Source organism: Ambystoma mexicanum, chromosome 1p (genome assembly GCF_040938575.1).
Source record: "Ambystoma mexicanum isolate Mex_15411 chromosome 1p, UKY_AmexF1_1, whole genome shotgun sequence".
Classification (NCBI taxonomy): domain Eukaryota; kingdom Metazoa; phylum Chordata; class Amphibia; order Caudata; family Ambystomatidae; genus Ambystoma; species Ambystoma mexicanum.
The window spans coordinates 1390284803-1390311113 of record NC_090921.1 but is presented as its reverse complement, the minus strand read 5'-3'; the positions used below and the strand labels follow the sequence as shown (position 1 = coordinate 1390311113).

The following is a 26311-nucleotide window of genomic DNA, read 5'->3' as shown; positions in this document are numbered from 1 at the left end:
ACGATCCTCTATGGAGGTGAAAATGGACAGCATTTCCACAGAAGTCTCCCTGCTGCGCCATGATCTCCAGAAGCTCTTGTCCCGCACCGGAGAGGCTGAGAGTCGAATATCAGTTGCAGAGGACAAACTGAGAAATGTAGGCCGACAAATGAACAGAGCATTAGAACGCATCAAAACACTGGAGAGCAGGGTGGAGGAGGGAGAGAGCAGATCAAGAAGAAACAACATCCGCATTCTTGGCCTGCCGGAGAAGGCTGAAGGGGACTCAATGGAGCTGTTCCTGGAGCACTGGATCGCTGATCTATTTGCTCCCAAGACCCTATCGAAACTCTTCTCGATAGAAAGGGCGCACCGAGTTCCAACAGGCAGACCAACACCTGGCAGACCACCACGAACTGTGGTGGCAAAGATCCTAAATTATAGAGACCGTGATGCGGTGCTACACATGGCCAGGACAAAAGGTGAAATAACATACAATGGCTCCCGGATAGGATTTTTCCCAGACTTCACTAGGGAAGTACAAAAAATGAGGCAATCCTTTGACCCCCTCAAAAAACGTCTACAATCAATGAACGTGAAATATGGCCTCCTGTTCCCGGCGCAGCTGAAAATATATCACAACGGCACCACAACACATTTTATAGATCCCAAGGAAGCATGGACCTGGGTAGAGACCAATCTGAAGGGAGACTGGGATCCACGCAAAAGACGTGAACCCGAGAGAAAACAGACCAAGGCCAAATGCGCCCCCACAAGACCCACCACACCATGACATGGAAGTGATTCCACAAGAACAAGATGAATAAAGACAAGAACGGATGAAAGATGAGAACTAACATGACACAAGAATAAGCGACAAACGCTTAGCAAATATAGCAACTTGCACAATGAATGCTGGCGGCCCACAGCCCAGCACGGTACAACCCCCCAATAAAACTCGGACTACATGCTGAGATAGTCCGAATACCATAGAGACTTCAATACTTAGGATTAAGTTCAACCAGTTCAACGTTTGTTCAATGGGAGACAGATGCTTCAGTTGGGGATGGAGTATGGGGAGGGGGAGTTGGGTGTTATACAGGTATTTAATTGACATTTGGCGCGGCAAAACCACAGTCAGTGGAGGGCTCATGAAGCACGCAGGAGATAACGATCCTTACGGAAATCCACATCTAAAGATCAATGGCCACAACTGGAAATAACTCAAAGAAACTCGCCTTCATGACATGGAACGTAAATGGCCTGGGGAACAGCATAAAACGGAGGCTAGTAACGCAATACATAAATCGACATTAACCGGACATAGTGCTGCTCACTGAAACATCTGGCAGGCACTGAATGTCATTTCTTCAAGAGAACAAAATATAGGACGGCAATCCATGCAGGCTTTTCCATGGGGTCGAGAGGAGTACTAATCTTGATACACAAAAGAATCCCACTCGATATAACCAACATAACCCATGACCCGAGTGGTAGATTTATCTTCATGCAGGGCATATTATGGAGTCAAACTCTAGCCATAATAGCGGTTTATTCGCCCCCAGCCCTCATGACGGCCTTGCTCGAAGAACTCACCCCGTTAATAGTCAACACTCTGGCAGATACACTGGTGGTAGGGGGAGACTTCAATGAAGTGATGAATATCAGAGATGATCGCACTCATATAAGAGGGAGAAACCCGTCGATACCAACCAAACTGGCCACCTTTACAACAGCACTGGGCCTAAAGGATGCGTGGAGAGACCTACATCCAACGGAGAGACAATTCTCGTTCCATTCAGGCGCACACGCGTCGATGTCTAGATTAGACTACTTCTTTCTCCCCGGAGATAACATACACAAGATAGTGGACGCAACCCTACACCCCCGCGGAATATCAGATCACTCCCCGCTCACGATACTGATGGAAACAGAGAGACCCCGGCCTCCGTCGAGATGGCGATTGAACAAATACTATCTGGGATTCCCGGAGTTAATGGAGAAAATCCAAGATGCGACTGCAAACTATTTCGAACTGAATCAAGACTCAGTGGCTGACAAAACAATAGTATGGGAAGCGTACAAGGCGACAAAGAGGCGAAATACTAAGCTGGACAACGGCACACAAGAAAGCACACAAGAAAGATGTCCATGAGGCAGAGGCGGAAGTGCAACGTACCAAGGCGAAATATGCAAGAACGGGAGCAGAGATAGATAACACATCCCTCCAATTAGCGCAAAAGAAATAGCACAATGTGGCCCTGACATGTGCGAAGCAAGCACACAGGACATGCGCGCAAGACTCTATGAGACAGGAGATAAGGCCAGCAGGATGCTGGCCTGGCTGAAGAGGAGAAAGGAAGGACAATGCCAAGTGTGCTGCATAAGCAACACAAACACCAAATGGGCCTCAACGGACCCGGACATCGCAGAGGCATTCGCAACCTACTATGAAACACTTTACGCCCCACCCATGGCACCGACGGATCCCAGCATACTGGAATCATTACCCATCCCAACACTAAACGAAACACAGAAGATGCAACTCGATGCTGAATTAACTGAAGAGGAACTGACTACAGCCATCTCGCAACTCCAAAATGGAAAAACCCCAGGACCTAACGGCTTTCCGGTAGAGGTCTGGAAGAAAATTGGCACTGGAGAGGTTGCACCCCACATGTTGAAAATGTTCTTATGCGCAAAGGAAAAAGGAATCCTCCCATCAGACCTAAGGAAAGCTGCTATAGTGGTGACACACAAGGAAGGTAAGCCACCGGACACGTGTGGCTCCTACCGACCAATCTCGCTTATAAACATAGAAGCCAAGATACTGGCAAAAATACTGGCCAACAGGCTACAAACAGTGATAACCTTCCTGATCCACCCGGACCAGTGTGGCTTCATGCCACAAAGATCCACACGAATGAACATTCACAGACTCCAGGCTGTCATTGAAAAAGCACCTTTCCTACAAGACGCATTAGAACTCCTCACCATTGACTTTGAGAAAGCTTTTGACTCGATCCACTGGGAGGCCTTATGGCATATAATGGTCAAAATGGGATTCGGTAACCACTTTATGGATTGGGTTAGACTCCTATACAATGAACCAATGGCAGAAATCAGGGTAAATGGATGGTCCTCACGCAGTATAAAGCTTGGGAAAGGAACTAGACAGGGATGCCCCCTATCTGCGATCCTGTTCGCACTGGCGATCGAACCACTAGCAATAATGCTGAGAGAGTCACGGGCTTGGAGGGGTTTCCAGTGGGCACAGGACTGGGAGGACAAGGTCGCCCTATATGCGGACGATCTCCTGATCTATCTGGGCGATCCAGTGGTCTCACTTCCCGTTATTACTGATATACTAAATACTTACGGATCTTTTATCGGGCTGAGAGTTAATTACACTAAATCCTTATTGTTCCCGATCAAGGGGCTAGAAGTAGTGGCCCTACACAACTGCCTGTATAAAATCGTACAGGAACAGTTTAGATACCTTGGGATACAGATCACGACAGATCTAACGCGATACGTAGAGAAAAACCTACATCCAATAAGAGATAGATTTATCAATGATGTCAAAAACTGGATGTCCCTCCCTCTCACCCTTCTAGGAAGGGCTGCCATATTCAAAATGCTAGCCCTACCCAGGATATTATACATCCTACAGAACGCACCAGTATACATACCTAAGCTAGAATTTCGTAAACTAGACGAGACACTTAGGAAACTCTTGTGGAGTGGCGGGCAACCCCGAATCGCACTCAAAACTCTACAGCGCTCCGTGCGGGAGGGAGGAATTGGCCTCCCACACCTACAGACGTACTACTGGGCAGCCCAGATGTCAGTGATAAATGACATCCTACATAATGACCCAATGCTACCACACAACAAAGCAGACACACAAATAGATCACGGGATCACGCCGATAGAAGGGCTTTATCAAAAACAAACTTGTCCATTCCACTCGTCCAGCCGCACACAGAACTAGAATATGGATAGATGTACATAGGCACCTAGGTTGGGAAGGGAATGTCACACTGAAACAACCCCTATGGCATAATAAGCATCTACCAGAATTTAGAGAACTCCCCAAATGGGCGGCCTGGGAAGAAGCTGGGATAAGAAGACTAGAAGACATGATCGAAAATGGAGAAATAAAGACTTTCCAAGCCCTAGAGGTTGAATACAGTCTCCCCGCCACAGAACACTTTCACTACAGACAATTGAGACATGCACTCACCACAAGTGAGCTGGACCTCCCCAACATCCCAGAATGTACCCCAGTTGAACGAAACATTGTGATGGAGAGAATCGCCCAAAAAATAACATGTACAATGTACAATGCAATCAATTTGCAACAACAGAACTCGCAGGACTGAAAGAAAAATGGGAAAATGACGTTGGCCTAGTCCAGCCAGAGGAATGGACTGCAGCTCTCATGTATCCCAGAGAAACCGCGATCTCAGCTAGAATCAGACTGATTCAACTAAAAATCCTGCATAGGGTATATTATACCAGAGAGGCACTGCACCAGTGGGGAAGAGCAATAGACCCAAACTGTCTACGTTGTCGCCAAACGAGAGGGACCTTTATCCATATACTTTGGGAATGCCCACAAATCCAAACATTCTGGCAAAAATGCTGTGAAAGGCTAACAGTGATCGGTCGAGAGATACCAATGGACCCCAAATTACTGATACTAGGGATAGATGAAGACATTGAGCTATCCAGATTTGAAAAACTCATGTTTGCGACATCCACAGGCCTGGCAAAAAGGAACATAGCCCAATTGTGGGGCTCGGCCTCACCCCCGCAATACGAGAAATGGGTAACAGATGTAGATCTGTGCGTGCCAATGGAAAAGAGGGTGTACACCACAAGAGGGTGTCCAGGGAAGGCGACCAAAATCTGGCAAAGATGCGAGGATAACTGAGGGCAACCGGTAACAAACTGAAACCCTGCTAAACTAATGAAAACGGTTAAACCAGACGATTATGATGTGCCTACAAACCTGCGTAATGCACCGACATTCACGGACTGTGCGGAAAAGTGCCGAAGCCGGAGAAATGTATACCTGTATGTTTGTAGTATTGACCAAGAGTTAATGTGTTTTGTTTTATTTTCTTTGTAACTATAAAACAATAAAATATTTTATCCCAAAAAAAATTTGATTATGAAAGAAACAGCTGCGAGCGGGGAGCAATGTAAAATGAATGTGAGTAGGTGTCTGCACATACCCCATCGGTCTGTGTTGTGGGAGTGGATTGGAAGTGAACCAGGAGGGATGCCAGCGAGATAACGGGAACAGGAAGCCTAATGATACAAAAAGAGATTAGTCACGTAGGAAGTTAGTAGATACAGAGAGAATGTGTCCGAACTGACAAAGCGTCTCTAGGAAAAGTAGTAACACGCTGCTCCAACAGACACCACTACTGATATTCTCGGTCCGGAGTCAATGTGGGCGGAGCCAGGGTGCCGTACTGGGGACAGGGAAAAACTGCAGCATCGAGTGTCACTTCTGGCACCATGTTGGGTGAGGCATAGGCAATAGCAGACAATCTCCAACGCCTCCACCATGATCATTGCTATAGATGGGATGCAACACTCTAATGGCAGGGGTCTCCTGACCATTTACAAGTACACTGTCCTTGTAATATTCTTTTGTGTTATCTGGTATGGAGTTGTACATATCCACATTCTGCTGTTCCCAGGGACACTAAAGGAACAATGGCTGAGACTCCAACGGGGTCTTCAGCCAATAATTGAAAGTTATCACTTGCCATATGAACTTCTCCCTCAGGCATGAAGGCTAAGGAGGCAGTATGGACACCTGAAGGTTTACCCTTACACCTGGAATCCCCTTTCACATGGTTAGTAGACCTAAATGCATAGCATTTTCCAAAGGCTCTCTGGGATGGGGGTTTCTGCTGACCTCCCTCTTGTTTGGCACCAGAGGTTTCACTAGACTTACCAGATTTCCCATGGAATTTACCCTTATTCTGTTTGTGGCCCGCTTTTGGATGGTTGGAATTAGAATTCTCTTTTCCTTTTTTCTTGTGCTGCTTCCCCTCATCCATTTTGTGATTGGCCCCAGAGTCCATGTGAGTGGCCCTCTTTGCTACCCACAACTCAGCAGCATTTGCTAACTTTTTAGGCTTTATCTCTTGAGTCAGCCAAGTGCCGTCTCAGCTCAGGAGAGCAGGCATCAAAAATAGATTCTAACAAAAACAGATTCATCATTCCTTCAAAGGTGTTCACTCTGTAACCCTTAACCCAACCATGTCAGTTCTTCAAACATTCACATACCCAGGTAGCCCAAGGGGTACCATCAGTCTTTTTGAGGGTCCTAAACCTCTTAAGGTACTGGGAAGGAGTTTTCCCAAATCTGGCTATTAATGCCAGCTTCACAGATTTGTAAAACCGTCTCTCAATGGCACCGAACTCCATTACAGAATCACAGCCATTCTGGAGGATTCTAGACATGAGCCAAGGGATAACATTATTCCTTCCCACTGAGAGCTTGAAGACCATAGGTGTATTCAAAAGTACCCAACCAATCCAATTAATCAAGTTTTCCATCATACATACTCACTGCTTCTTTGGGCAGGTGAGGCCTCTTGGGACTGGAAGACCTAGAGGATCCTGGTAGGAAAGCAGATTCAATTCAAAAGGCAATCCTTCATATCCATTTCATCTTGCATTTCCAACTCCTTGAGTCTGATGTTCTACTGTTTGGCTTCCCTTTGAGCCTCTAACCTTGTTTTCCAACTCTATTCTTTTGGTTTCAAGAGAAATATATTCTGGGCTTAATGTTGGACCTTGTGGGGTCCCAATGGAAAGGGGTTGAGGCAAAAGGGCAGGCTGTGGCAAAGCGGGGCTCCCATCCTGAGACTCCTACCTCCTCCGACTCCTCTTGCAGAATGGAGTTAGACTCTAAACTGTCATCCTCATCATTTTCTTCATTACTTGGGTAAGTAGGTGTTACAGGACTACTACCCAAACTGCAGTGATTCAACAATTTTCCAATCAATTCACCTTTCTTTCCTTTAACAGGCAAACCCCTACTTTGCACCAATCTTCCAGTTGATCTACCATTAGGATAACTGCTTAGGGCTGCCTCATTGAAGTTATCCATATTTGGCATGTTACAATTGCTTTTTACTTTCTGATGGAGCATAGCCTTGTGGGGGTTTAGTTGCAAGCACAGCAAAATACTCAATGTAACAACTCTAAACAAATCCTCACCGCTGCCAGCGTTAGGCAGGATTGTATGTAGTAACCCTGTGGGACACTACAACAGCCTTGTCATCTTGGTAATAAGTAACCCACCTATTGGTATAGGTCTGCACTACACAAATTGGTAGAGTGACTGAGCAGCCAGACGTATCTCAAGAGCAGTGGTCGAAGTGGGCGGGAGCGGTCGGGAGCGGTGTTCCTATGCTTCTTTTAAATAGGTTTTACAGCTCCTATACTTTTATTTTAAAAAGAAACCGTTCCGGAACGGTTTCGTTTTAAAATAAAGGTGTAGGAACACTTTGAAGCTTGCACTTTCAGTGCACTGCACTGGATGTTCCCTTAAACATCAGGCGCATGTGCTTTGGGGTTTGTATTGTGCATGGGAGGGGGTGCATCAATGGGGTTTGTGGGGAGCGGTGCAGGCCAGTAGGGAACATAGCTCCACTACTTCTTTTCATACACTTCGACCACTGCTCAAGAGGGGTAAATGTGAGCTGTAGAGATGTAACAGAGAGATTCACAATAACAAGTATCCAAATAACACTTATACTCAAGGTTTTCTAGTAAAATAATTATTTAACAGTTGGTTTTAAATAAGCCTACTTTAGAAAGGGTATGCAACAATAAAAATACACTTTATAACACTTCCTAGAATTTAAGTTAAGCAAGTAGATACCCTTTTGGGATGTCGCACACACAGTTCCTACACCCTGAGGTGACTTCAATTACTAGGACACTGTGGACATTGATGTATCACTTTTGACACTTAATGTAATACTGAGGTTTGCGGAAATAGAAAAGGTAATTGAAGGAAAACGATTAACAGGTTCTCAAAACATGTCACTACTTTGTAATCTTTCCAATGATGTCTAGGTTACACCTTTCCCAGCAATACAAGTTGAATGTATGCACCACCTATGAGGGACAGTTAAAACCAAAGTCAATGGGTCAGAAGAGTCTGCAGGGAGCCAGGACAGCCAAAGTCAACTGAACATCAGTCCAACATCGCCTCTGCCGGAACAGGAGCTCCCAGCCCTGCCTCGTGTTGCAGGAGCTTACCAGCAGCATTTAACATCCAGCACAGGGAGGCAGAGCTAAGCCTAGGCACAATATCTGTAGCCAAGAAGACCCTCTAAAGTCCACTGGCCTACCCCACGAGCAGCCTCCAGATCTGCAAGATTTCTGTGCCTTGCCCTACCTCATTTACCATAAAGGTAAACCACAGTGCCTTCCTGCACTACAATTGATCGACGACCGAACTACAGAGATGTGCCCCATTACTAAGATAGCCACCGCCGTGGTATATTGATTTGCCTGACCCTGTCCTGTAGGCAACCAGGCACCCTGGAGTCACCTCATTGGTCCAGCCTATCCACTTTGTTCTAATCCAATCCCCAGCAGGGGGAAGCCGGCCGGCGGAGTAAGGCCTAGGAAGAAGGCCAGCAGCGGACTGAGCTGACCGAGCGCAGCCGGCACCCGGCCCTCAGCCTCTACAAACCTCTCATCTCGATCCATCCGGCCTGCAGGTCTGAACATTACGATTACTGGACACAGGTACAAAATGCTTACAGCATACTACTGAACCCCCTGTACTCCCTACCTGTTACGCCACGATTGCAGTTTAATTGTCACATGACGTGCACAGCGCTTCTCTAAGACAGTGGAAGCAGCAGGCCCAGCGAGGATTACACTCTCCTTAGAATAGATCGTACCACTACCCGTGGCAGTGGCCTTGCCATAATTGCCAAAACTAGTCTTGCGTTGAAACTTACTACGCCTCTAAATGCAGACTCGTGAGAATCCCTCACCGCCAAGCTAACCATCTCTGACACTCGGACCTTGTCTATACACCTCATATACAGACCCCCTGGACCTCTAGGCTCTTTCGAAGAAGAGGTAACTAACATCTTATATGGCAACCTTAAAAACTCCTCACAATGCCTTCTCCTAGGAGACCTTAACCTAGGCTTCAACGACCAACTAGATCAAAATGCTTCGCACTTCAATGCCTCTCTGGAGGAATTAGGATTTACCCAAAAAGTGACAGGTGCCACCCACACTAAAGGCAAGACCCTCGACTGGATAGCAGAGCACAACTGCCAAATATCCATTACCTCTATAACACCTCAGCCTTGGTCTGACCACCACCTGATCTCATTCTCGCTAGAAGCTACACCTCCCTTACCTGCCAACAGCGTAGCTCCTGCCATCCCGACCAGAAACAAAAGAAATATTACAGCTGAAAAACGAATTCCCCTGATTCTTCCCACTCTGAATTTGCTGCCTGACCACACCAATCCCTTCACTATGGTTGAGAAATATAATAAAATAATGTCATCCTCATTAGACGTCATAGCACCTCTGAAGACTAGAAAGAGGAAACCCAAAAAACATGTGAATGCTTGTTTCTCTCCCCACCTGAAAACAATCAGACTAGAAAAACGCAAAGGCGAACAAATTTGGAGACCACATCCTTCCGACACTAACAAAACCAACCTTAGTAAATTAGCCACCCTCTACAAAAATAAAATTATCCTCGTTAAACAACTGTCTTACAACCTCTGCATCACTCAAGCTAAATCAAACATTAAAGAACTCTTTACCATCCTCAAAGAGATAGAAACTCCCATCAAAGCCCCGGACACATGTCTTTCAGAGTGCCCTATCTAACAAGGTAACGACACTCCAAACTAAGAACAATAAAAAATAAACCCTCCTACTTGCCGCTAAACCTAATAAAACTCCTACACCTCAACCCCAATCTATGCCGCCAGCTCTTAATCCACCAACACCTTACTTCAACTTCAAAAAAAGTTTCTATCCTAGCCGTTGAAAAAGTTAACCTTAGCCTCAAACCATCCAACTACCAGGCGACCCCTGCCCAGCTCAGATCGTAAAAGATGCTGTTCGGGACCTCTCCCCTTTCATCTCTTAAACTGATCAATGCCTCATTCTCCACCGGCTCCATATCTAACAACTTAAAACAGTCCTGGGTCCTCCCACTTCTTAAAAAACGTCAATACCTACTAATTAACGCTCCATCACCACAGTCCCATTCCTGCTTAAAATTCTAGCTAAGGTGGCCTACATCCAAACAACAATTCCTGGAACGTAACCACCCCTTAGGAGTATGTCAGTCTGGTTTCAGACCACAGCACGGAACTGAGACTGCGCTTATCGACCTGAAGGCACAAATAGACACCCTGAGAGACGACGGCAAGGCAGCACTACAAAACCCTTGGATTCTACTTAGATTACACGCTATGTTAGGCAGAATCCTGTGCAGTGCCTTTAGGGACCACTACACACAATTAAGACTACAAGTGGTAATACAAGTTCACCTTTGGTACAAGCCAGTACTACTATGTTAAAGTGGTAGCAGTAGCGGAGCAGCTAGGCTTATCTCAAGAGTATATGAGCAGTAGCAGAGATTTCACAAAGGGACCACAATTACTGTGACTCAAGCAAACACTGACTCAAGGTTTCAGGTAAAAAATATAAGTACATTTATTTTTAAACCATCTGTAAAACACACCACTTTTATAAATTCAAAACCACACGTAAAATACACTACAAACAACCAATTCACTTGGCACAGTATAACTCAAGGTAAGTACCCTATGTTTTAACGGACCGGTATTGTGAAACAAAAGACGTTACCGGGAATACATATGCGATCACTTTTTGACAGTAATGACAGTTCGGTCTTACGAAAGATACGCGTATCCACTGAAAGAAATGTTACCGGGGCAAAAACACACTTAGCACCTGAGTTAACCAGATAGTTGGGGGCAAAAATCATAGGCAATACTTTTGTCAAGGGAGACAGAATCAGAGAACACTCGCTGACAGAAATACAAAAGTCAGTAGGCCGGAGCCAGTGTTAAGTGGAACCGGGTTCCTGTTGTCGAGGATCACATAGTCAGACAGTTCAAGATTCAACGTTGCCAGGAGTACTTGGATATTGTCAACAGTGGAAGCAAAAGTTATAAGAAGGAGGGAAGACAAGGGCAAGCCTTGGATGAGGAGAAAAGGGCAAGCCTTGGATGAGGAGAAAAGGGATTCACCCTAGTTCCTCGAAGCTGGACATAGTACCTTATTCATTGAAGAAGCTGGTGCTACAGCAGTTGTTCCTGGTAGTTTCCTGCAGAACAATGGTTCCTGGAGCTTCGGAAAGAAGGACGTCGTATGGAGGGGCCTGCACTACTCGGGGATGAAACCAGCAGCAGCGACGGTGGATAAAAGGTGCGCTCCTTTAAAACAGGAGAGGCTCTTCAGATGGCTATCCGGACCACTACAGCAGTGTGCAGCGATTTCGACCACAAAGAGGATCCTCTGGCAGTGGAAGGTGAGCTGGTTGACCCCACCAGGCCCAAGGGAAGAAGACTCCGGACTGGATCTTCTCTGGTCGTCGAAGGGTAGATAGCTTAGGACTGCAGCAGGGCTTCACCGGGACGGGGTAGTTGCAGCTGCAATATTCTCCGCTTCTCTTCGGTTCCTTGTAGTTCCAGTGGCGACTCTGACTTCCACCCCAAGAGTCCTGCCTTTTATGCGAAAATCCCCCATTCACACAGCCTGGCTGTCAATCACGCCGCAGGGGGGTTGTCCGGCCCGGACAACCACCTCAGCCAATCCTGGCAACGTGCGACTTGGGTTTCCTAGGATACCCTGTGCAGTGGGTGACTACACCCCTCCCTCACATTTAGCCCACATAGACACCCAGGCGCCTAGAGGAGGGCTTCTTGGCAGAAGCCCGTCAAAAGACAGTCTACAAAGAAGGCAAACCTGGTTTGCCGCGCAAAGTAAAACACAAGAAGGACTTTAAGGAACAAGTTACTTACCTGTAACTGTTGTTCTCCAGCATGGGTCTGGCATGGATTCACATGCTCATGAATATTCCCCGTCGTCAGGCTGGGAATCCTCGGTAAAGAAAAAACCAGTATCAGTTTCGTTTCTGATCTGTCTTTCGTAGTAATAACCAATCACTGGTCTCTGCGTCATACTGACCACAGCCAATGACTGCCCTCTACCTAAGCACCGCCTCTGGCAGCCATCTTCAGATTTGGAAGCACGTGAAGTGGCAGTATGACCAAGTGAAGAGCCGCAGAGGGGTAGGCGGGAGGGTTCGCATGTGAATCCATGCCAGACCCATGCTGGAGAACAACAGTTACAGGTAAGTAACTTGTTCCTTCTCCAGCATGGGGTCTGGCATGGATTCACATGCTCATGAATAAAGAATACATAGCAGTACACACATGCACAACCACGGGAGGTGGCAAAGGCTCAACATTAAGCATCACATCAACTCAACATTAAGCATCTTACCTCCTCACCAGGCTCACCTCAGGCGAACAGGTTGCGCAGCACTGCTTGGCCGACCCTGGACTCCTCCCTGGAATCCCGGTCGACGCAGTAGAATTTCGTGAAGGTGTGCGTCGACCTCCACGTAGCAGCCCTGCATATGTCCAGCAGGGGCACACCAGATAGGAACGCCGTGGTAGCTGCGATCGCTCTGGTGGAATGGGCTCTCGGACGGCCAGGCAGCGGTCGGTTTGCCAACCGGTGACAGTACATGATACAGCCGGAGAGCCATCTGGAGATGGAAGCCTTCGAGAGAGCCTTCCCCTGATTGACAGGTCCAAAGTTCACAAAGAGTTGTGACGTCTTCCGAAAACCTTTCGTGCGGTCCACGTAGAACTTCAGCGCTCTAGCTACATCCAGCGAGTGCAAAGTCCTCTCAGCCGGCGACGAAGGCGACGGGAAGAACACAGGTAACACCAAGGGTTCGTTGAGATGAAAGTCCGACGGTACCTTGGGCATGAAGGAGGGGTGCGTCCTGAGCACTACCCTCGTGTCGTGGAAAGTCAAGTACGGGGCCTTGCAGGAAAGGGCCTGGATCTCTCCCACTCGTCGTGCGGAGGTGATGGCCACGAGAAAAGCTGTTTTCCACGATAGAAACTTCAACGGGGCCGAGTGCAGAGGCTCGAACGGAGGTCCCATGAGTTTGGTCAGTACCACGTTGAGCTCCCACGCCGGGGCCGGAGCCTTCACCGGCGGGAACGATCTGAACAGTCCCTTCATGAACTCTTTCACCAGACGATGAGACCACAAGGACGTCCGGCCCGTGGTTCTGGTGTATCGGGAGATCGCAGCAAGATGAATCTTGATGGACGCGTGTGCCAGACCAGCTTTGGCCAGCGTCAGCAGGTACGGCAGCACTTGGGGAGCCGTAATCCGTAGAGGGTTAATCTTCTGTGCGTAGCACCAGACAGAGAACCTCTTCCATTTGTGTCCGTAGCATTTAAGAGTCGAGGACGCCCTGGCCTTTGCAAGAACCTCTCTGCAATCGGCCGGTATGTCGTATCCTCCAAACTCTAGCGCTGCAGGAGCCAGGCCTGCAAGTTCAGCGACTTCGGGTCGTGGTGGAGGATGGCGCCTCCTTCCCTGGAGAGTAGATCCGCGTCCGCCGGCAGCTTGATTGGCGGGGACGCCGACAAGTCCAGAAGGTCCGGGAACCATATCTGCCTCGGCCACGCAGGTGCGACGAGGATCATCCTGCACCGTGACCTCTTGAGCTGGTTGACGAGCCGGATTAGCAGAGGCAAGGGAGGGAACGCGTAGAGGAACAGGCCCTCCCAGGGGAACGAGAAAGCATCGCCCATGCTCCTCGTCTGGGGAAACCTGCTGGCGAACCTCCGGCACTTGGTGTTCGTCGCCGTCGCGAACAGGTCGATCTGGGGTGTGCCCCACCGTCGGAAGAGGCGATCCACCAGATCCTGCCGTAGTTCCCACTCGTGGCACGAGCGCAGCTCCCTGCTGAGTGAATCGGCGATGGTGTTTTTTATCCCTGCCAGATGAAACGGCACCAGAAGAATCCCTTGGGCGACGGCCCAATGCCACAGGTCCTGCGCCTCCTTGGACAGCGCTGGGGACCTGGTTCCGCCCTGTTTCCTGATGTAAAACATGGTGGTGGTGTTGTCGGTGAAGATCCTTACCACCTTGCCCTTGAGGGACGGAAGGAAGGACCTGAGGGCCCAAAACACTGCACGGAGCTCCAGGACGTTGATATGCAGGGACTTCTCCGTCGGGAGCCAGAGTCCCCTTGCGTGCAGATTTTCGGTGTGCGCTCCCCACCCTTCTAGGGAGGCATCCGTGGTCACAGTCACCTGGTGGGCTGGGGTCTGGAAGTCCATGCCCGCCGTCAGATGCGCGCGGGTGCCCCACCACCGTATCGCTCGTCGGAAACTCTCGTCGAGCTTGATCCTTTCCTCGAAGCTGCCCGTCGTCTGGATCCAGCGCGCATCCAGGAACTCTTGCAACGGGCGCATCCGGAGCCTGCACATGGGAATGAGGTAGATGCAGGAAGACATCATCCCGAGGAGGGACTTGATGGACCTCACCTTGGCCGCGTCGGCCACCAACATCCGTTGCACCTTGCCCAAGATGGTCCTGGTCCTCTCCTCCGACGGGGAGGCCAGAAGGGACACTGTGTCGAGCCTCGCTCCCAGAAACAGTGCGACTTGCGCGGGCACCAGGTGGGATTTGGCGTAGTTCACGGAGAATCCCAGGTCCGTGAGGAGTTGGACGGTCCTTGCCGTGTGGACCACGGCGAGCTCCCTCGTCTTGGCGCGGATGAGCCAGTCGTCCAGGTAGGGGTAGACGTGAATCCCCTCGCGGCGCAGCTGCGCCGCCACCGGTGCGAGGCACTTGGTGAAAACCCTGGGTGCCGACCGCAGTCCGAAGGGAAGGGCTTTGAACTGGTAATGACGCCCTTGGACCACGAATCTGAGGAATTTTCGGTGCCCCTTTAGGATGGGAATGTGGAAGTAGGCATCCTCCAAATCCAACGACGATAGGAAGTCTCCTTCCTCCAGCTGACCCAGGACGTGCTGGAGGGTGACCATCCGGAACTTCTGCGCCTTGATGAACTTGTTCAGGCGTCGCAGGTCCAGGATGGGGCGCCATCCTCCCATCTTCTTCTTCACGAGGAAGTAACGCGAGTAGACTCCGGAGCCCCGAAGCCTCTTTGGGACGAGTTCGATGGCGCCCTTTCTGAGCATCGCCTTTACCTCCAGGAGAAGTTGAGGGACGTGAAGTTCTTTCCTGGCCACGGGGGGGACGCACGGGCACCTTCTTTGAAACTCGAGCGCGTGGCCCCGGGCCAGGGCGTCCAGCACCCAACGGTCGGTGGAGATGGACTCCCACACGCTGACGAAGCCCGCCAGCCGGCCTCCCACCGGGGTGCTTCGGTGGGGGCCCGACCCCACGGCCGGTTCAATCCTGCTTGGACGCGGCCTTGCCGCCTTGGCCTCCTTGGCGACGACGGCGGGGGCCGCCAGACTTGCCTCGTCCTCTGTAGGCCTCTTGCGACGACGAGCGGGCCGCTTGACGGTAGGAAGCGAAACCGCCGCCGGAACCTTTGGAGGCGCCCTTGCCTCCGCCGCTCCGAAAGGGCGTCCGCCGTTGCTGCAGTACTCCAAGGGCCCGGGCCGTCTCAGTATCCGCCTTGATGGCCTGAAGGGAATCGTCCACTGTCTTCCCAAACAGGTTGTTCCCGTCGAAGGGCATGTCCAGGACCCTGGTCTGGACGTCCTGCCGAAAGTCCGTAGCCTTGAGCCATCCGCGACGTCGAAGGCAAACGCCGTTGCCCATCTGGCGGAACCCAGTGTCGGCGATGTCCGTCGCCACGGTGATGGCGTGGTCCGAGGCCACCTCACCTTCCTGCAGGATCTCAAGGGCCTCCGCCCTCTTGTCGTCCGGCAGAAAATCCAGCAGGGGAGCTATCTTGTACCAGAGTTCCCTGTCGTAGCGGGCCACGATAGCCAAGGCGTTGGCCGCTTTAATCGTCGTCGCCGCCGACGAGATGACTCTGCGTCCCATGGCATCCAATTTCTTTCCCTCGCCGTCCGGCGGGGAAGTCGACGTGGAGGCCGCACCCCCCCCCGCTTTCTTCCTGGCTGCCGCGGAGACGACGGAGTCCGGGGTAGGCTGCGCCCGGAGGCATAGGGGGGCCGAGTCCGGGACCCGGTACTTTTTCTCGTACCGGTCTCTTTTCGCTGGCGTCGTGGAAGGGTTCTTGAGGAGGGAAAGGCCCTCATCCCAAATGTCGTCCAACAGAGGCACTGCGAGGACCGTCTTCCTCTTGGTCTCGCGCCGTTGGTAAAGGAAGCCTTCCTTTTTCTTCTCCTCAGGGCAGAGTTGGAAAAGCTCGGATGCCCTGGCGATCATTGAGTGGAACGATCCAATCTCGTCGGGCGGAGAAGCCCTGGTGGGAGGCGACGACGGAAAATCCTCGTCGTATGCCTCGTCGTCCGTACCCGTCGCTGCCGTGTCAGTCCCCGTATCATCCCCTCGGGTGGACGGGGAGGAGGGCTGGACGGGGCGCGACGGTTGAAAAGGAGGCGGTGGATGGATCCTTCTTTTCTTGGTAGGGGGAACACCAGAAGGTCCCGGTTCTGGATCCCCCGACGGGAGAGGTTCCTCCGTCGGTAACGGTAGTCTCGTCCTTATCTCGGAGCATAAGGACTGTATAGCCAACAAAATGGCCGCTGAGTTGTCTTGCGGCGCTGGCAGAGGGGAATCCGACGGGCGAGCAGGGGCCCCGTCGGTATCCTCGACGATGTCGTCGTCGTCACCTGCGTCGGGGCCCATTCCGACGGGCTGGTCTTGTTCCACGCCTAGGCCGTGGCTTAAGACCTCGATCAGTTCCTCTTCTGAGGTTGAGGCCGAATCTACGACGACGCCCTGCCCCCCCTTGTTCCCCACGGAGGGTTTCACGGGGGTCCTATCGATGGGCACGAAAGAAGACTCCCTCCGAGGAGGCAGGGAGATTCTGGGCCCCGAGGCCGCCACCACTGGTGCAGCCTCCACAGGCTGGGCCAGGGCCGCCGCGACCGTTTCGATAGAGGGCTTGGTCGAATGGATCAAGGCCTTCACCACCTTAGGTGCGCTCACCGCCTTATCCTTGAGGGAGGGGGCACTGCCACGCTCCTCCTCTGCCTTAGAGCTCGACCGGGGTCTCTCCAGGAGCTTCGCCGGGTGCTCGGCCTTCCTCTTACCCGACCCAGAGCGTTGGCTCGTGGTTGATGGTGCCGGGGAGGGTGCGCCCTGCCTGGCGCCCGTAGAGCCCGACCGTTCGGCGCTCCCGGTGCCAGCGGACTCGCGGTGCTTGGCCTTATGTTGGGCCCCCGTCGCCGGGGCGCCCTCAAAGGTCTTAGAAGACCGCTCAGATTTCTTCTTCTTCTCGCCAGACGGGCTCTTACCCTCCAGCCAGCTGGCGAGACGTTGATGGCGGTCCTTCATGGTCCGTTCCGACATGTTGCCGCAAAACGCACAGTCCTTCTCCACGTGCGTCTTGTCCCCATGAAGGCAGTAAAGGCAGAAAGAGTGTTCGTCCTCCTTGAAGACGTTCTGCAGCTGGCATCCAGGGCAGGCCCTGAACAGCTTTCCGGGCGTCGAGCTTCCCTTCTCCTGGGCCATCTCCGAGACCGGGCCTGAGAAGCTTCTGGAGTCTTCCGAAGTGTAGCTCGACGAAATCTTCACCCTTGAGGGGCACAGATGAATCCGACACGGGTCCCCGTTGATCGGATGTAGGATCGGTGGAGCTTGAGGCTCTTTTGACCGAAAGAATCGAAGTTTTTGTGAAAAAGCGCGAAAAAATAGCACTAACGCTCGAGAGCAATAGCACGAGGATCCCAACACATGAACGTGCGGTAAAAATCTGAAGATGGCTGCCAGAGGCGGTGCTTAGGTAGAGGGCAGTCATTGGCTGTGGTCAGTATGACGCAGAGACCAGTGATTGGTTATTACTACGAAAGACAGATCAGAAACGAAACTGATACTGGTTTTTTCTTTACCGAGGATTCCCAGCCTGACGACGGGGAATATTCATGAGCATGTGAATCCATGCCAGACCCCATGCTGGAGAACAAAAAGAAATGGCAAATAAGCCCGACCGGAGCCAAAAGAAAGTGTATTTGGTCAAGAGGGTTTATGTTCGAGGCTAATATAATAGCCTAAAACAATACCACGTTTATATAGTATAATCGCGGTAGAAAGGTTAGGGTAGATACCACTGCCACCAGTGTTAAAAGAGCAAAACAATGCTCTAGGAGGTACAGATAAAAAGGGCTAAGGATTAACCCTTTCCAATACTCCATGTAAGATGGGGTGTACTGGATCTGTGGTTAAATGACTATGTAAAGTTAATGGCAACTTTACCCTTTTCTGGGGGACAGTAGTCAGCCCCAGAAATGGAGTCGGTGAGAACTCTAAAAGACAACCCGGTGTCACTGCACTGAAGGTGCTGTGTAACACACAAAAGAGTGGGGCTACTGAAGTGGTGTGCTCCAGAATCCACAATCACAAAAACAGCTGAAATACACATGGCAAAACACAGGTAAGAGTGGGGGAAAAGCTCACACTCTTACCAAGTGGAAAAAAATAAACTCCAGAAATCCAGCAAAGCTGCTGAGGGACTCACTAGGTGAGGGAAATTAGCATTTGAATGAGAATTCTCCATAACACCCTAACCTTTAAAAAACAAGTCAACTCCATGGCCTCATCTACTGCTTATACTTGTAAATTAATTAGAGCAGCCAAGCCTTTCCTCTCCACTAAGAACTGCATTACCGTAGCAAGAGCCAGTGTCTTATCCAAACTGGACTATTGTAATGCCCTTTACATAGGGAGTAACAAATACATCACTAACAAGATCCAGATCTTACAAAAAAATGCATTAAGAGCAGCCCTAAGCATGCCGAAGAAAGCTCATATTTCCGACGTCAGAAGATCTAACAACTGGCTTTCTACAAAAGATAAAATCCTCCTTAAAACAGCCTCCCTGACACACAAATGTCTCCATAATGCGGCCCCTCAATACCTCACAGTGAGATTCATGAGACAACTCTCCAACCCTCCCTCGAGAACTGTTAATGCCAACCTTCTAACGGTGCCTAGATTTAAATGCTCCAAGACTGGCGGCAGTAGCTTCCTGGTCAAAGCAGCCCAATACTGGAACTCCCTCCCTCCGCCCCTGAGGGAAGACCTGCCCTACCCTCATTTCAGAATGAACATTATCCACTGGATTAAGGTAAATGACGTATGACCAACAACTACTTCAATAGTGCCACTCTTGCTTCGTGTGTACATATTGTAAATACTGTCTATATTGTCTATGCCTAGTGTGTAGCCCACTGTTCTTATGCCTACTGTACATATTGTTTGTCTTCAATTCATGTATATCCTGTATACATTTCCGCTGTATACATTTATAAAATGTATAATTGTATAAAATGCTTGTCCTCATACAGCAATGTAACCGGAGCTGAACAAGCCTCTTTATGCTTATTGCGCCCTGATACCCTAGGGTCTGGTGTGCATTACAAATATTAAAACCAACAAACAAACAAAACCAATGTCTAGGGAGCTGAGGCACTTCTTCGGATAGCACAAATGTTGTGCACAATGTTATTTAGAGAGTTTGTAGCAAGAGAATCACTGTTGGGCCACAAGCTGTTAGGCTTGTGAATCGCAAAGCTGCACAGCAACTCTGCAATGGGCAGCTACTGCAAGTTTCCAGTGAGAACAAGCAAGCTACAGACAAAAGAGGTAAGTACCCCTTCAGTCAAGACAGCACCTTAGGTTGGAAGAAGAGGATCCAGCTAGCTTCTGTTCTGGTTGCAGTCCTGCAGTTTCTGGGCCTCAGTCGTGGGGAAGGAGGGAGGACGTCTGGACGACTCATACACTGCAGTTCGAAGGTCGGTGGCGGCAATGGGCTCTTTCCAAATAAGCCGCACTTCGCGGTTTCAGCTACCGGTCAATAGCACCACAGCAGTTCTTGGACACCTTATGGGCTCCCCTTGCTTCTGGGGTCCAGCACTCTGTTGAGGTGCCTCAGGCTTGGGTCCTGCTTCGGGAGGGTCCTCAGGATCTTCCTGGAGATTGGGTCTAGCTTAAAGGCGATGCACTCATTTCTGATGTACCTGAGTCCTGGCACTCTGTTCCAGCAGCAGCAAGGAAGTACAGCCTGCAGGGAGAGGGGCTCCAGCAAAGGTCGTCTTGGGGTCAGTTGGTCCCACCAACCCAAGGGAAGAAGTTGTCCGTTCCGGACTTCTCTAGTCGATACAAATTTTAAGCTTCAGCACTGCAGCAGGGCTTCACCGGGCAGTTCAATGATCCAGCACAGTACAGTACGCTTCTCTGCCAAATTCTTTCATTGAATGTTTCTTCCAGTGGTCGATTTTGCCTTCTGTTCAAGAGACCTCGACTTTTATTCAGGTTTCTCCCATTCATGCACAGCCTAGCTGTCACTCACACAGCAGGGTGGCTGTCCTGCAAGGACAGCCAGCCAGCCAGCCAGCTAATCTCCACTGTGTGCATTCAGGTAACCAAGGAGACTAAGGACAGGGAGTTTCGGGCACCTCCCTTGCTTCCTGCCCTGCCAGACACACTAGAGCCTTTGGCAAGTTTCAGCACTGAAGCACATAAATCAATAAGTATGATACAATACAATGCCACCTGAGATTTCTTTCTGAAATGCAACAGAAAAACTCAGCAATTAGGATTACTTTGGAAATATTTGTCAGTCACCTTATCTCAGAGATATTTAAGTAATGACGTTTTGTACATGGAATCCAAACAAGGTAATTTATGTTATGCCAACTGTTATCTTAACAAAAGCCACCTGGGCTATGTGATACTATGTTAAAACCAAACTAGGTTCCTCAGTGAAATCATATGCAAAGCGCCTCAAGCAGAGTGTTCAAGCATCCCACATTATTTATTGAATTAATATTTCAAGCCACACTTACCTGTATAATGCACTCCATGAGATACTCCTGAGCCAATGCATCCCTGCAATTTACAACCTGCTCCAGTATACCAGGCAGCACAATCTGAAAGAATAGTGAGAAAGTGAACAATCATACAAGATGCCATTCAGTAACATTCTATGAGCCACTTCATGTTTGCTAAAAATAGGTAACCTAAATCCAAGGAAAAACATTAGCCTTATTGAAGATGTAGTAGCACATCCACAAAAGATGGGGTGCTAACTTAAAAGAAAGCTTTGGCCAAACAGACAATAAGAGTTATGCATGGAATTATTACATTGGTGATCTATGCGTAGAGGACTTGCACCTCAAAACATGTTTTTATTCATCAACAGTTTGTGCATGAACATGTTCTTGACATAAGAGACCAGCTCACTCATGGCATGGCAGGGTTTCAAGTTAAGGAAAGATGAGCAGGAGCTAAAACCAGCTCCTGGGTGTTGGTCATCATCCTGTAGCCAGGAGCTACTGCAGGGGACCAAGGAGCTAGCAGGAGATGCCACTTTAATGTTTGCCCATTACATATGATCCATTGTGTTGAAATATGCATTAGATGTGTTCTAATTCTTCTTTATTAACATTCTCAAATACTCAGTTACTGTCAAATATACATGTTTGTAAGGCACCAATTGGCCTGAGGTGCCAAACATAGCACCTACTAGCTGTTAGTTTCAAGCTAACTAGGCTCACATAGGCTACACGCAAGAGCTAAATAGCTCTCAGCAATATCAGACCCTGCATTCTCAGTGTTGCTTCAGTTACTTAGTGTCACAGATGACAACAAGAACACAAGAACTCTCAGACTGTTAAAGGGTTTCTATTAAGGATTTGGCAGCTTCCACCCTAAACGCCGTCCCTCGGTCTCTCGGCTTCCCCGGGGGTTTCCCTCCACCCTAGCCAATATTTCCCTATGTTACAAAGTGGTCACTAGAGATGGGTAACCCCTACTTATCTAGAATCTGGCTGGTTGCCAGAGCCTGAAGGTAACCGCATTATCGGTCTTGCTTGCTCTGCCGTCTTATAGATGGATCCTAACCTTGGCTCCCACAAGAACAACTTATCAGGAAGTGGTGCCTTCTAACCACCCAGGTCTCACTTCATCATTGCCTCATCCTCTTGCACTCCTCACCCTGATGTTCTTCCCTATCTTTCTCTTACTTCTACTCTCCTCTCTTCCCCACCCGCCACTTTCCTGTCTACCCCTTTCTCTTCCTCTCTTTGATGTTCTTCCGGCTCATGTCCACTACACTTCTCGCCACACTACTACTCTCACTTACTTTCCCCTCGCCTCTACTCTTCAATACTCTCACCTCTCTCTACTCTCTTTACACGTACACTGTGCATATTTTATCAACCTCAAAAGAGTTGAAGGCTGTTCGCCAGGCATTTGAGCTGATGACCAAAAGATTTGTGTGGTAAAGATTTTCCGTGTATTAGTGCTGGTTTGGGAGAAAAAAAAGGATTTGCCAAAATATCGTTACTTTAGAGTAGGATATTTCTTTCCACCATTGAGAAACATTTGGTGTAGTAAATATACTTCAAGTGAATTACATGATGCTCAATTATTGAAGTCCAGTTTTGGTCTTACGTAAGGTCCAAATTGGCATTCTGTCTCTCTCACCAAAGGAACATTGCAAGTTATTTATTTCAGTGACACACATCATAAATGTCTTGTTTCACAGAAGAACTGATGCAAATTTAATTTGGTTACAAAGGGTATTTGAAAAAAAAATCTGTTTTAGCCTAGATGCACTGCGGTGCTTATCCCGGCTCTCGTGTTCTCTGATTATAAAAACAGACAAGGGTATGTATAGATATCAGTTGCAATTCAATCTAGTGATTCATGTTGATAAGTTACAGCAAGCCATACACAAATACTAGCAATCAAAGGTTAAGTTTAAAATTCATTTTTAATAAAAAAACGTTTTTTTTCTGTGTTATGTTCCAGTACTGTGCTGGTCAATCCAACCTTAAGGTCACTCTGGCCATAAACTCCAAGAGATCTGCTTCAGGGCATTTCTACTTCGTGACAAAAATTCAGATACAAATGGATCGCGCAGCAAGATCCAACATGTTCCGCATTGCATTTATATTCAAAGGCACGTTAGCCTTTTTGAGACATGTTCTAAAATGGGAAACAGACTTTTGTTTACTTTATTTGCAGATTGTGTGGCCGAATTGCCCCTTGGCGGTAAGCAAACTGTGGACTGAGTCAGAACTCTATTAGGAACCAAGCTCCTATAAGTTAAGAGTTATAAAGTGTAAAAAGAAAGGTATTTAATCGTTTTCTAAAATTCTTATGGTCCCCTTCTTTCCTAAATTAGGCTGAACGAAAGCACTATGGAGTCACTGCTTCAGTAGAGACGGAATCATCACCACAGCTTTTCAAGCGTGCTTAACTGTGATTATAGGTGACCGATGCAGGCTTCACTCCGTAGGACTACAGCCGCCGCCCAGAGAATTCCTGTCACTATCCTGTATGTGAGCCGGTGCTGCGGATCCTTGCAAAGAATTATACGGGGGAAGACCTCAGGAGCCTGGGGATACCTTCCCCTAAGGATATATTTGAGGAAAAAGCCCTAACTTTACATTTCTGAGGCAGAGGAAGGCAAACAACGCCCGTCATTCAGTATCAAGATGGTAACGGCTAATCGTTGAGAGCCTGGCCTACAGAAGACCAGCGGTATCTCAGTGTGTCAGAGGCTGCGGCTTCACCATGGGTGCTCTGCCGTGCAGAGAGACGCTCCTGCGACGTTCACAGCTACCCACTGATACATAAAAAATAAGTTACTCACCGTAGTGACTAACTTACTCCTAGTCCATAGTCCCCAATCCTCCATACTGCATGAGCGTCCCTCGCTAGGGATGGGAGACGGAACCTTTTTCACCAGAAAAAAATCTTCTTCCCCTTTAAATTTAGAGGCACGCAGGAGGCGCGGCCCTGGGAGCATGCGCTCCACTGACTTCTCCCACTGGCTTCACCCCTCAGTCCCCTTGTATGAGTCGACACTATTTACCATTGCCTAATGACGCCGGTTTTATGAAGGGGGAGGATGGTGGGACGTATGGAGGAAAGGGAACTATGGAGTAGGAGTATGTTAGACACTACAGTGAGTAACTTATTAATACTCCTACATCCTGTCCCCTTTCCTCCATACTGCATGGGTGATTACAACTGAATGTAGCCCCAGGGTGGAGAGGGGACCCTCCTAAGAAAACAAGTACCTTAACACCGACCTGGAGCTGGCATCCAAACAATAGTGCTTGCAGAAGGCCAAAGGAGTGGCCCACGTAGCCTTGGCTCTGATAGCGTGGGCATGCATATTTGCCAGGAGTGGTTTGTGCTGCCTCTCATAGGCCTCTTTGATGGGCGCCACCATCCATTTTGCTATGGATCTTTAGGAAGCTTGATAGCCTGACCTTGACCCACCGAAGGTGACAAAGAGAGCTTTCGATTTACGGAAGCTTTTAGCCCTGTCCATGTAGAATTTTATAGCGTGCTTGACGTCTAGACAGTGCAGAACCCTCAGAGCATCGTCCATAGGGTCAGCGAAGAAGGTGGGTAACACCATCTCCTCATTCAGGTGGAAAGAGGTGACCACCTTTGGTAAGAATGCAGGGTGCTTTCTAAGCACCACCTTATCCTTATGGAAAGTAGTACAAGGCTCTGAAGCCACCAGTGCCTGGATTTCACTGACCCTGCGTGTAGATGTGAGTCCCACTAGTAGGGCTGTCTTAAAAGTGACTATCTTGATGTCCGCGGACGCCATAGGCTCGAATGGTTTATCAGCCAGGGTGCCCACGACCAGGTTAAGATCACACACCGGATGTGGCTTCTTGATACGTGGGTGTGCCTGGCGAGGCTAGCCAGATGTCGTTTAATCACCGGATTAGAGGAAAATATCTGAGATCTGGTAGGCTCCGATTGCTGCCAAATAGGCGCAACATGTGTCCACCTGCACCCCAGAGTGTGCAAGGTGTGCAGAGAAGGATAGGACATTGTCCAGAGTGCAGGTCAATGGATCAACCTCCTTTGAAGAAGTCCAGTGGCAGAACCTAGGACCATTTGCATTTGTACTGGTGCCTGGTAGCCTCGTTCCCCTAGCGCCCTGTATGATGTCTAGGTTAGCCTGAGACAGATGTAGATGCCTTAGTGTGACCTGTTCAAGAATCGTTCTGAGGGCAGGGGTGGATGACTGTGCTCCCCCTGCAGTGAGAGTAGGTGAGCTGGACCCAGCGGAAGGTGCACCGGGGCCTGTTCCGACAGGCTGAGTAGTTCCGAGTACCATGGCCTCACGGATCACCACAGAGCTATCAGGATGTCCCGGAGGTGCAGGGCCTCCCTGATCTTGCAGATTACCCTGTGGACCAGGGGAGTGGGAGGGAAGGCATACGCGTTCATGTTGTCCCATTTTATCTGCATTGCATCGCCCAGAGAGCCCAAGCCTTGTCCCTGCCAGTATGAGAACTGGGGGTACCTCCTGTTGGACCAGGTGGCAAAGAGATCCACCTGAGGATGACCCCATCTGTTGAAGATCCCCTGAAGGACCTGTTAGTCCAACTGCCATTCGTAGTTGTCCACCCCCAGTCTGCTGAGCCTGCACGCCCTCCAGGTTGGACTCCCGCGGGAGATGGATTGCCCTCAAGTGTATGTTGTTCTCCAGAGCACACTTCCAAATATTGACTGACAACGTGCTTAGGGGAGGAGAGCTGGTACCACTCTGCTTGTTGATGTAATACATGCTGGTGGAGTTGTCCGTTTGGATGAGGATCATCTTGCCACTGATAATCGGAAGGAATGCTTTGAGAGCAAACCAGATTGCCTTCAGCTCTAGCCAATTAATATGGGCCCCTCTGTTCCTGAAGAGACTAAACTCCATGGACGCTGTGGTTATCCAGGGTGGCTCCCCAGCCCTCCAAGGAAGAGTCAGTGGTGATGGTAACCTGCGGTGCAGGCTGCCTGGAGGGTCTGCCTATCCTCAGGTTGCAGCACATACTCCACCAGACAAGGTCTTGGTGGAGAAAGGGAGGAATGCTGACGAGTTCCGCCTGGGAACCCCACTCCTGACTCCATGAGGCTGCGAAGTGCAGTTGCAATCGTTTCATTTTGAGCCTTGTGTATAGCACTGCCAATAGACATGACACCATGATACCCAAGAGATGTTGGTACCAGCCCGCTGAGATAACTGCTAGGCTGAGAAAATGACCTGTGGTCCTCCTGATGGCTGTGTTCTTGTCCTCCGAGGGAAAAACCCTCT

General features: G+C 49.4%; 1 protein-coding gene across 1 annotated transcript in view; it reads right to left on the bottom strand.

Annotated features, from left to right (window-relative positions):
* The window catches only part of VPS35 (VPS35 retromer complex component), a 1351314-nt gene that overhangs the window by 894974 nt on the left and 430029 nt on the right, over positions 1-26311 (bottom strand). Inside the window, exon 7 of the mRNA XM_069607068.1 lies at positions 21033-21116. Within this exon, the coding sequence (XP_069463169.1) occupies positions 21033-21116 (84 nt within the window). The remainder of the gene's footprint in view (positions 1-21032; positions 21117-26311) is intronic.